This window comes from Setaria viridis, chromosome 8, assembly GCF_005286985.2.
Source record: "Setaria viridis chromosome 8, Setaria_viridis_v4.0, whole genome shotgun sequence".
In the NCBI taxonomy this organism is placed as follows: domain Eukaryota; kingdom Viridiplantae; phylum Streptophyta; class Magnoliopsida; order Poales; family Poaceae; genus Setaria; species Setaria viridis.
In genome coordinates, this window is record NC_048270.2 from 31,210,857 (window position 1) to 31,222,449 (window position 11,593).

Sequence of the window (11,593 nt, forward strand, 5' to 3'; positions counted from 1 at the left end):
CTTCGACATCGACGGATGGGAAGATTACGGATGGTTCTTCGCTTGAGTCGCCTCTGGAGATGGAGTTCGCTATAGCTTATGTTTCCGTTGCGTAGATATTTTACCTTTCTTGATTCAGTCTTGATGGACTTGTACCGGCATGTGCCGAAGAGATGTACTCGCTACTCATGTTATTTATGATATTTGTACTCTGTTGTTGTTTTATATTTCTGTGCTGGTATGAATTTGTACTATCTGAGGGCATGGATTTGTACTATCTGAGCTAGGGATTCGCACGTGATTGCCTTTCTAGGACTATCACCGATGTGCGTAGGCTTGAATTCTTAGAAATGGAAATTCCGGTCCGTTTCACGCATGAAAGTATGCTATTGCAAGATTGTTGAACAGATCAGTTGTATGACTTACTATATCCTACGCGGTAGCACTTTACTATAATCATTGCGGGTGCCCTCAGATGGAGGCGGGCATCCTCCCCTGAAAATAATAAAATGGTCAAAATCAGCCAACCTTCAATTGTTGTGATTTCTCCCTGAGGTAGGAGAATTGGGGACTTGGAGTAGATCAACACGGGAGGAACCGTTGGAAGGAAGGAAGGAAGGTTCAGTTCGGGATTCAGAGTTTCAGCACGCTCGCCATGGCATCGATCTGCTTGGAGAACAACATCACGCAGCGAGGGCGCCCAAAAACCAAGGGAAGGACGGCATGGCAGTACTGCAAAGGAGGCAGAGCAGCGAAGCAGAGGAGAGCGGTGAGTTGTCGAGCTAGCGAGACCGACGGAGGTGTTTGGACTTTTGTTGATGAGAGCATCTGCAAATCCTTCGATTATTGGTGCCATGCTCTACTGTGTCATGGTATTATCTACTCATTTAAACACCAATATATAAAAACTTTGGCTTTTATCGAAAAGAAAAAAAAAGATTCAGCCCCGATGTGATCCCACCAGCCACCACGCGTTTCACGTGGTAACAGTACTTCAAGTTTATCTTCAAGTTTCAGACGCACCATCCACAGACATGCTGATTGTCGTCGGCCCCAATGAATTATTGAAGTACATCCCATGCGTGCAGCGCGTGTATAAACACCGCCCTCCGGCAGGCTCCTCCATCACCACATCCACCACCTCCTCTCCTCATCCTGCACTCGACTCTCCTCGTCGTAGTAGTGTTCGATCGTGTGTGTGCAAGTACAGCAATGGGGTTTGGGCGGAAGGTTGGAGAGGGTGGGGTTAGCAGGTGGCTCCTCCTGCTCGCCGGGGTGCTGCTGGCGGTGGCTGTCACGGTGACGGCCGGTGACGCTGCGGAGGAGGGAGCCACCGCTGGCGACTACAGCCTCCACGGTAGCCAAGCTATGTGCGAGCTCAAGTGCCAGCATCATCATGATCCAGTGAACAAGAAGCGGTGCGTCGACTTCTGCATACGGTGGCAGCTAGCGCTACCGTTTGACGCTGCGGAGGAGGGAGCCACCGCTGGCGACGACAGCCTCCACGGTAGCCGAGCTATGTGCGAGCTCAAGTGCCAGCATCATCATGATCCAGTGAACAAGAAGCGGTGCGTTGACTTCTGCATACGGTGGCAGCTAGCGCTACCATTTGATGCTGCGGAGGTGGCTCAGGGAGCCACCGCGGGCGAGGACAGCCTCCACGGTAGCCGAGCTATGTGCGAGCTCAAGTGCCAGCATCATCATGATCCAGTGAACAAGAAGCGGTGCGTCGACTTCTGCATACGGTGGCAGCTAGCGCTACCGTTTGACGCGGTGGAGGAGGGAGCCACCGCGGGCAAAGACAGCCTCCACGGTAGCCGAGCTATGTGCGAGCTCAAGTGCCAGCATCATCATGATCCAGTGAACAAGAAGCGGTGCGTCGACTTCTGCATACGGTGGCAGCTAGCACTACTGTTTGACGTTAAGGAGGAGGATGGAGCTAGCGCCACCGACACCATCACCGCTGGTGAGGTCGGCGTCTGCGCCAACCGGCGTATATGCAAGATCAAGTGCCAGCACCATCACGACCAGGTGAACAGCAACCGGTGCACCGACTTCTGCATAGGGTACCAAGTGGCACTAGATGCCATTATGGAGAATAATGGAGCCACCGCCACCGTCACCGCTGGTGAGGACACGTTACGCGGTAGCAGGCGTATGTGCGAGCTCAAGTGTCAGCACCACCATAACCCGGTGAACAAGAAGAGGTGCATCGACTTCTGCATTCGGTACCAGCTGGCACTGCATGATATCAATGATGGAGCCACCGCCGCCGCTGCCGGCGGAGCCATCCGCCAGGTGGTGTGACGCCGGCGCGTGCATGGACGGCATGAATAAGGGCCTAAGTACGTGTCGCTGGATATTTACAGACTGCTCGTGTGCGTTTGTCTTTTACGTTGATGTGTGTGTGATGTGTGAGAGGCCCTGACCGAAGCTTACATATTCGGTTTCACTAGTACTTGTTGTCTCTGGTTCTACTGCGTTTTCACGAGCCTTTGCAAGTGAGTTGTCAGTTGTGATGAATAAAATGGCAGGCTTTTTCGTTCAGAGTTGATTTGTAAAAGGCACTGGCCAGTTAGGTTTATTTTGAACAAGATCGTCATCTTCTCTTTTAGCACGCTAGATCATATCGAGAATGATTAAATTCTCAACTCATAAATGGACAATACTGTTGGTATAGGTGGGTAATCACCAGTGACATATCACTATACTATGCATGTACTCTCACACATATAAACACCGAAACACACATTCTACATGCACACAAACTCAGTTCGCGATGCCAAGGCGTGCCCGCAATCGGGGTTCTTCATTTCCAGTGGATCAAGTTTATGTTCACTGGAATGCACGACAATATGAGCATCCAAAATGGAAAGAAGCCCATCCCACCTAACCGTTCTTGCTATTTAATAGAATAATATTGTATTTCCTCTATTTTAAATGGTTGGTCATTTTGATTTTTCTAAATTCATATATATTATTATGCATCTAGATGTATACTATATTCAGGTGCATAGAAAAATTATACACCTAGAAAAAAATCATAATGATATACAATTTTGGGACGGAGGAAGTATACAAGAAAAAATAGTACTATAATGCCCCGCACTAAGTGGCACATGGTAAAAAAAGGTAAAGGAGTGCCGCACTATGTGGCACATGGTAAAAAGATAAAGGAGTGTTTGATGGTATATTATCTATCGCTAAAAGAACAATTAGCTAAAAATAAAAGCACCAGTGTAGCAGTGCTAAGTAAAGCTGGGACTTGGGCCTTGCTATTTGTGGGCCGCTCGAAGCACGACATTTTAGCACGGCCCAAAACACGGCACGGCATGATAAATTTTAGACTGTGCCAGCACGGCACAAAAGCGAGGGCTGTGCCATGCCTAGGATATTGGCATGACGGGTGGCATGGCATGATCCTAGGCATGGCACGGCACGTATCTTGGGTCGTGCTTGGGCCGGCATGGCAATAGAATGGCCCACTAGTACATCTGTAGGTTATATCATCCTACCATCATTCGTCCTCTGTGTCATATACTGACATAACTACTATCATGGAAGGAAACCACAAAATCTACCTTATAAATATGGAATCGTGATGATGGTCATTCATAACATTCCCCTACAATTTTTATATAACATGGTTTGTTTCCCTCTATTAATTTTAGACCTTATTTTTCTACATATGAAAGCAAAAATATGTGCAGGTAAATGAACACCAATAAAAAACAAACACATGTATTGCAAGGATCGTGCTTGGGCGGGCACGGCATGAAGATGTGCCAACATGCCACAGGCCGTGCTTGGGATTAGTAACAGGCTTGCTAATTGCTTCCCCATAACTAGTAGCTTGAAGATGAGGAGGAAGAAGTAGGATTTCTTGTCAGAGTCTTTCTCCAGCATTGTCATGCAAACCTTCAAAGGGGAACACTTCTTCATCGAAGATAACATCTCAAGAAATATACACTCGTCCAATGGATATATCCAAGCATTTGTATACCTTGTGGAGAGAGCTATAGCCAAGGAAAGCATACCTCATGGAACGGAAAGCAAGTTTTCTAGTATTGAATGGCCTAAGATTCGGCCAACAAGCACACCCAAAAACTCGAAGAAAAGAGTAGTTGGGTTTTTCTTGGCAATGGAGCTCAATCAGAGATTTGAAATTTATAACCTTACTACGCAAGCGATTGATAAGATAGGTTGCAGTAAGAAATGCCTCATCCCAAAATTTCAAAGGCATGGAAGCTTTAGCAAGGAGGGCCAGCCCAACTTCTACTATATGATGATGTTTTCTCTCGGCTGACCCGTTTTGTTGATGAACATGGGGGCAAGAGACACGATGGGCAATGCCAATGTTTTGAAAGAATAGATTTAACTTCTCATATTCTCCACCCCAATCTGTTTTCATGGCTAGGATTTTTCTATCAATTTTTTTCTTTCAACAAGTTGTTGGAAATCATGGAACACATTGAACAGGACAGATTTATTTCTAAGGAGATATATCCATGTATGCCTACTATAGCCATCAATGAAACTTACGTAATAGGTGAACCTCCCAACAGATGCAAGTGCTGGTCCCCAAACATCAGAGTGTATCAATTCAAGCGGAGCAGAAGAAGTATTTTCAGATATAGAATAGGGGAGTTGATGACTTTTGGCCCTTTGACAAGGGTCACACATAGACGCAATATTATTACTGCTAACAAAAGGTAAACTATGATCTCTAAGAACACGAGAGACTATAGGCAAAGCTGGATGCCCTAGGCAACCGTGCCATCGCTCTGTGGATGGCCTGTTTGCAGCAAACGTTTCTTTATTATGACTCCCTTCTTCTGAACACGGCACCAAAGGATAAAGATCCCCTCACATCTTCCTTGATGAAGAACTCTCCTCGTTGCCCGATCCTTGGTAAGGAAAAAATTGGGATGAAGTTCAAAAAGAACATTGTTATCTGGGGCTAAAACAATGGACAAAAGCAAGACTTTTATGTGTAGTTGAAACATGTAGAATATTTTTCAAGTGAAGATTGTGAATAGGGGTTTGCAATATAGCATGACCAATATTATTAATCCTCATGCCTTGGCCGCTTGCAGAGTTGACTTGATCTCGACCTCCATATTTGTCTTGAATGGTCATCTTCTCAAGATTTCCAGTGATATGATCCGAAGCCCCAGTGTCAGCATACCAATTCATGTCGATGCCATAGGCTGCTGCACCAGAGTTGGATGGCTTGTTGTTGTTTGTCTGATGGTCTTCATCATACCTATACCAACACTCCAATGTTGTGTGGTTAGGCCTGTCACAAATCTGGCATCTTGGTTTGGAGCTTCCCTATCCTCCAGCCCCAACACTAGTGTGGTTGCCATTGCCTCCACTAGTGCTTCTTCCGCCATGATAATTGCTTCCACGGCCTCGGTTGTTGTAGCCACCTCCATTGCAGAGGATTGATATTGACCACCAGAGCTATCACGAAGTATCTCCAACCTTGTTTCATAAGCCATAACTAGGGCATATAGCTCGCTGAGTGAGATCTGATCAAGATGGCCCATGATAGATGTACCAATAGGATTGTAATCACTATCCAAACCTGTGATTATGAATGATACCATCTCATCATCTTCAACCTTCCTTCCAGCACCCGCGAGGTTGTCGGCAATAGCCTTCATCTTATTGAAGTATACTAAAGTTATCATGTTTCTCTTCTTCAGGGTTGACAATTGCATTTGTAGATGAGTTACTCTTGCATGAGATTGAACAGAGAACATCCTTTGTGACAGACTTCTACAGACAAGGATAGAGTCGCCACTTGTCCCAACACATCCTTTGTGACAGAGTTGAACAAGAAGGCGAGGATCTGCTGATCTTTTGCCAGCCATGTGGAGTACACAGGATTGATGACAGCCTCCTTGGACTTGTCTTCCTTGATGATCTCCAATATTGCAGGTGGAGCTTTGATGGATCCCTCTAGGATTCCTAGCAGTTGAGCCCCCCTGATGGGCGGAAGGACCTGAGCCTTCCATAGGACATAATTGGCCCTGGTAAGCTTCTCGGTGACTTGAGGATCGAGCGGAGCAAGCGTCGTGGCGGAGGAAGAGGACGCCATCCACAACAAACTATCTCTAGATTAAGAGGGCTCTGATTACCTGTAAAAGTATAAGGTAATTCGGTAAAACATGGTTAGCAAACTCGCATCCCACGGGTCTGTGTTATATATGCACCAAGGCTGTTCAAAATTTACATGGAGTTGTGTTACAACTTGATCAACAAGAATATGATTCAAACTAGGCCTATCTCTAGTCTATCTCTAGATGTACAGATCCTATCTTGACTTCTTGCTGTATCATACACGAAGAGCAGCTTCTAGAACAAAGCTAGCACGCACCATATTACAATCCTAATGTAGCACGGTTACATAAAAATATCAATTCATCTAACACATTGTGAGCCCACAATTTGGCCCACGACCATCCCATCACTTCTTCGCTCTGCTCAGAACAGCCATGCCGGCTGCAAAAGCGGCTCCAAGCCAGCAACAGCAGCAGCTGGTGAGTTGCAAATCATTTCAAGCAGCAGCAGCCGCCGCAGCCAAAGCTTGCAGGGTGGTGCAACAATGGCCAATGGCCGGTGGGCTTCTGCTGGCGCGGCCCAAGCTGGGTGTGGTGGGCATTGGTGTCAGTATCGAGAATGCTTTTGAATTCTATAATTGCAATGGCTAGCCGCGTTGAACCACTATTACAGGAACAGTTCGTAGGGCCAGATAGAAAATGTATTTGCAGGGCCGGGTGTGTTACCCACTCCTACTTTTCGCAGCTACAAATATGGGGTAACGTGTCCGCCCCTTAAAGCCATTTATAGGGGCAGGCCACGCCATGGTCATGCCATCACCCACCCCTAGAAAGTGTCGGTGATGCTATGGCTCGTCCCTGGAAATGGTTATTTGCAGGGGCAAGTGACGGCATGAGCTGCCCTGCAAATTGTTTTGCAGGGTCAGGTGACGGCATGGTCCGTACATGGAAATATCGTTCCTGTTAAAAAATTAAGCAATTTATTTTTTGAATTTGCGGAAACTGTTTGCTGCCAGTTTTTCACCGATTTTAGTTCCCAAAAATTTCACCCTAACAAGCTAGTGTGCAACCGAACAAGCTATTGTCATAGACATAGAATATGTTACATAAATATAAATTAAGCATACGAAATAATAGAAAAATACAACATATACATCGTTACAGTGCACATTGGCAACATGTTTTTCGGCCACTCACGAGTTTAGTCATGGCGGTACTCTTGATTCTCCCACTCATAGAAGCTAACATATTTATCTTCCTATGCTAATGAGTATTCAGGTGATAAAAGCTGCCCCTCGGGTTGGCAATGCAAAATGAAACGACATAAATCGGATTACGTATAGAAGTTCTTACTCATTGAATCATTGTACCGTGTAGTTCCAGCCTAATATGCAATTAATGAATTCATGAAAAAATTAAGCAAGTGTTAGATAGACACAAAAGCAATGTTCACATATACATCCCTATGAAAGTGTAGCACGGGATCAGTGGCGCCGGGCAGGGTGTGGCGGTGCGGGCGGAGATGGGGTGGCAGCTGGTGCAGGTCACCGAGGCAAGTGCGGTAGTAACGCCATGGCCAATGGCCATGTGGGGGAGAGAAGAGTTACGAGAGAGGAAGAAGAGGAGAGGATGAGGACAGGAGCATTGATTGTGGGCCCCAAAATGTAATATTCCAAAAAAATTATAATATTTATTGGAGTGAAATTTGTAAAAATTTTAAACTTTTGTTTGTATTGTGTGCTCGTTTTAGTCCAATATCTCCTCATCCTTAAACCTCATTTCAAAGCTTAAACCTCATTTCAAAGCTTGCCTGGATTGATTTGGATTTTTTTGGATTTTATTTGGATTTCCTGTTTTTAGTGTGTTCTAATTCAACATTCAAACTAAATTTAAATCTAAAACAAACCTATCAAACTTACCCAACTAGGCCGGCCGCAACCCACTAGCCTAGCCCACTAGCTCCCATGCCTGGTCCGCCTCGCCTTCACACCTCGGCCTGGCCCGCACGCGCTCGCAGCCGCTGCCGCCCCGCACCAGCCCAGCAGGCCGCCTGGTTGACCGGCTGGCCCAGCCCATGGGCTCGCACCCGCGCCGGCTTCCTCTCCTTCTCTCGCTGCTGCACCGGCCCCGCCTGTCAGTCGCACCTTTCCTTCGCTCCGGTTACTCTTTCTCCTTCCTCCCGCCCATATGCTCACGCTCCCAGCGCGTGCACTCGCAGAGGGGACGGGCACGCCGCGCTAGTGCACACCACCACAGCCGCACGTGCCCGTGACCCCTTCTAGCGCCTTTCGCTAGGGGAATTTCCCCCTTTACCCTCGCCCGTGGCCCCGAACCCTAGGGTCCGAGCCGCCAGATGGCCGCCACGCCGTCCGCAAGCACGGACGCCAAGAATGGACAGCGAGCTGAGTTTTTGCCCTTGAACCGCCTTGCCGCACCTTTATAAGGGGACCTAAGCTCCCAGCGCCCTTGCGCCACCATCGCTCGAGAGGGGGAGAGGGGGAAGAAGTAGAGGAGAAGGGATGAAGAGGAGAAGAAGAAGGAAGGGAAGATGGAGGAGAAGAAGAAGAGGAGCATATGAGGGAGGAGCCAGAGCCGTCCAAGGGAGTCGCCGCCGTTTGTGGGTGCGCCACCGCCGTGAGCCTCACCATCCCTCTCTTCCTTCTTGCCTTTTTGCCGTGTGCTGAGCCGTTGAAGGAGCCGCGGCTCGCCTCGCCGCTGGCCACCACGGGCATGAAACACCGGGGCCCCACGCGCCGCCGTGGACATGCTGTAGTCAGGGGCAGCCCCTGACTGCGCACCCGTGCATGCCATGCCGTGACGGCGGCGAGGCGCACGCCCCGAGGCTGCCATGTGGGCATCTACGTGGCTCTACCACACAGATAAAGTGCACCACGTGGCTGCCACGTGTTGCTAATGTGTCCAAAGGCCTGAGCCGACTAATAGTCTAATGGGCCCACTGACGGGGCCTACCGTTGACCAATGGGACCTAGTTGACCATTAGCCGATCAATGTTAATCATTGAGGGGGTCAATGCTGACGTCAGCATGACAATGTTAATCATTGAGGGGGTCAATGCTGATGTCAGCATGACATCAACACACACGTGGTGCATCCTTGCGTTGCCACATGGCCCAATTAGACGCTGACATGTGTCACCTAATAATAAATGTTTTCTAAAATTATTTAAAATAACTAAATAAATCCTTTAATCTTTAAAAATTCATAGCTAACTCATTTTAACTTCGAAAAATATCAAACCAGTTGCATTAAATTTTAAAAATCGAGCCTGTGCTATTTGGAGCTAGTTTGATGTTATTTGGATCTTCTGAAGTTTATTTTCTTGAAGTTTTTGCTTAGATGTAATGCTGTTTAAAGTACTTTGCCTCGTATCTCGTTCTATTCAGACTCGAGCTATGAGCCCGGAAGACCTTCAAGACCTTGACTACGCTGAGGAAGATCCCAACGACTACGGACAAGGTGTCATGTCACTCCCAATCATATAGATCCTATGCATGCTTAGTTGCTAGCGCTTTTTTTATTATGCTTGTTGATGATGGATTGCATAGCCAATATTTTTAGCCATGCCTTGATAATTGTTTATCCTGCTTTCCTTGTTCACCTATTTTTGTGGACTTGCTACGGACCACTAGCTAGTCCACCGCTCATATATCCATATACATACTTTTGAGTTATGGATGGGCATATGCCATGGTTTTGGTGATGGGATTACTTGAACACTCTCACGTGTGTTTTGGGTGAGTGTGACTCCTTGATGTGTTTTGGTGGGAGCGAGCCATGGTTGGTGCTGAGGAGTGTCTTGCCAAGAGAGAGCATTCTGGACTCTCTATACCCCGTACCTATGGCGGGTACCCTGTTTGTTACTAAGGAGCAGGTAACGTACTTGTATGTTGCAGGTACTTCGGCACATACTTGTGGAGTAGAGTGCTCGCTCTCAAACATTTAAGGACCGAGTCAGTTTACCACCAGTCACAGCATCTATTTTCATACTTACCGCTCCTTACGTTATGGGTGGGGTTCGTTCCGAGACTAGTGGTGGATAGTGCTCTGCCTGTAGGCAAATTGGAGGATCGTGTAAGGAGTTCGAGGCGTTGGCCTGCTCTGAGCAGACTGCACCTCGCGCGTGGGTAGGTTTCACAGCTTCAAGGTCCTCTCTGGTGACGGCATGCCCTGTAGCTGAGGATGGTTCCAGACTCGAGGAAATAGGAGAGATCTATCCACCTACTAGGGCTCCGGCTGTTAGGTGGGGTTTGGACGGATCGCTACCGTTCAGGCTCCATCCGTGCAGGTACAGCTGTACAATCTCTGCAGAGTGTATAAAGCTATAGCTATAGTCCGTGTCCACTGGTTGTGGATAGTGCTATTGACTGCCGCTACTTTTGACTAGACTTTCTTATTCTTCTACCTTCCCGTTTTGAGATAGGCTAGTGTTTGCTGTTGAAATATGAGGGGAGGAAGCTCTCACATCGCCTAGTGTGTTTGGGTGCTGGACCCTTAAGTGAAGGATCCGGAGTTTTGTGCCGACTTCCTTGTTTGAGGTGTTGACCTTGACGATGGTATTGCTTTGCTGCTTCCTTGATTGCTGCTGCTGCTGCATAAACCTCCATAGCCATACATAGATTTAACTCATGCATATAGTATATTTCTCACGTTTCCTTGGCTTGCTGCTTTTGGGAGTTGACATGGCCTACCCGCTTCTCGGGTAAATGGTGGTTCTTCAGGGTCGGAGCCTGACTACGACTTCGACATCGATGGATGGGAAGACTAGGGATGGTTCTTCGCTTGAGTCGCCTTTGGAGATGGAGTTCGCTATAGCTTATGTTTCCGTTGCGTAGATGTTTTACCTTTCTTGATTCAGTGCTGATGGACTTGTACCGGCACGTGCCGAAGAGATGTACTCGCTACTCATGTTATTTCTAACATTTGTACTTTGTTGTTGTTCTATATTTCTATGCTGGTATGGATTTGTACGTGATTACCTTCCTGGGATTATCACCGATGTGTGTAGGCTTGAATTCTCAGAAATAGGAATTCAGGTTCGTTTCACACATGAAAGTATGCTATTGCAAGATTGTTGAACAGATCAGTTTTATGACTTACTATATCCTACGTAGTAGCACCTTACCATTGCGGGTGCCTTGAGATGGTGGCGGGCATCCTCCCTTGAAAGTAATAAAATGGTCAAAATCAGCCAACCTTCAATTGTTGTGATTTCTCCCTGAGATAGGAGAATTGGGGACTGGGAGTAGATCAACACGGGAGGAACCGTGGGAAGGAAGGAAGGAAGGAAGGTTCAGGATTCAGTAGAGAACTCACCTTCCATACGCCCCATTTTGTCCCGGTTTAAAGTTGGCCCGGGACAAAAGGTTCACCAACCGGGACTAAAGCTCGGTCACTGGCGGCTCACCAACCAGGACCTTTTATACCGAATGTAAAGGCTAGTGGAAAAAAAAGACCCCAAGAGGCCTTTTATCCCGGTTTCAAATTGGGATAAAAGGGTCCCCAATAGGGTGGCTGAAGGAGGACTA

The 11,593-nt window shown here is 47.3% G+C and overlaps 1 protein-coding gene and 1 non-coding gene across 2 annotated transcripts; one reads left to right on the top strand and one right to left on the bottom strand.

Annotated features, from left to right (window-relative positions):
* The first annotated feature begins 1,093 nt into the window (after positions 1-1,093).
* LOC117834094 (uncharacterized) lies at positions 1,094-2,526 on the top strand. The gene has a single exon (XM_034713708.2). The coding sequence runs from the start codon at positions 1,192-1,194 to the stop codon at positions 2,284-2,286; it is 1,095 nt and encodes a 364-aa protein (XP_034569599.1). The 5' UTR covers positions 1,094-1,191; the 3' UTR covers positions 2,287-2,526.
* A 2,944-nt stretch (positions 2,527-5,470) lies between these two features.
* On the bottom strand, positions 5,471-5,609 carry LOC117834907 (small nucleolar RNA Z247). The gene has a single exon (XR_004635861.1). It is a non-coding gene; the product is annotated as a small nucleolar RNA Z247 (small nucleolar RNA).
* Positions 5,610-11,593: the final 5,984 nt, after the last annotated feature.

Excerpts from the sequence above, each read along its gene's own strand:
- LOC117834094 (XM_034713708.2), top strand. The coding sequence starts at position 1,192 with ATGGGGTTTGGGCGGAAGGTTGGAGAGGGTGGGGTTAGCAGGTGGCTC.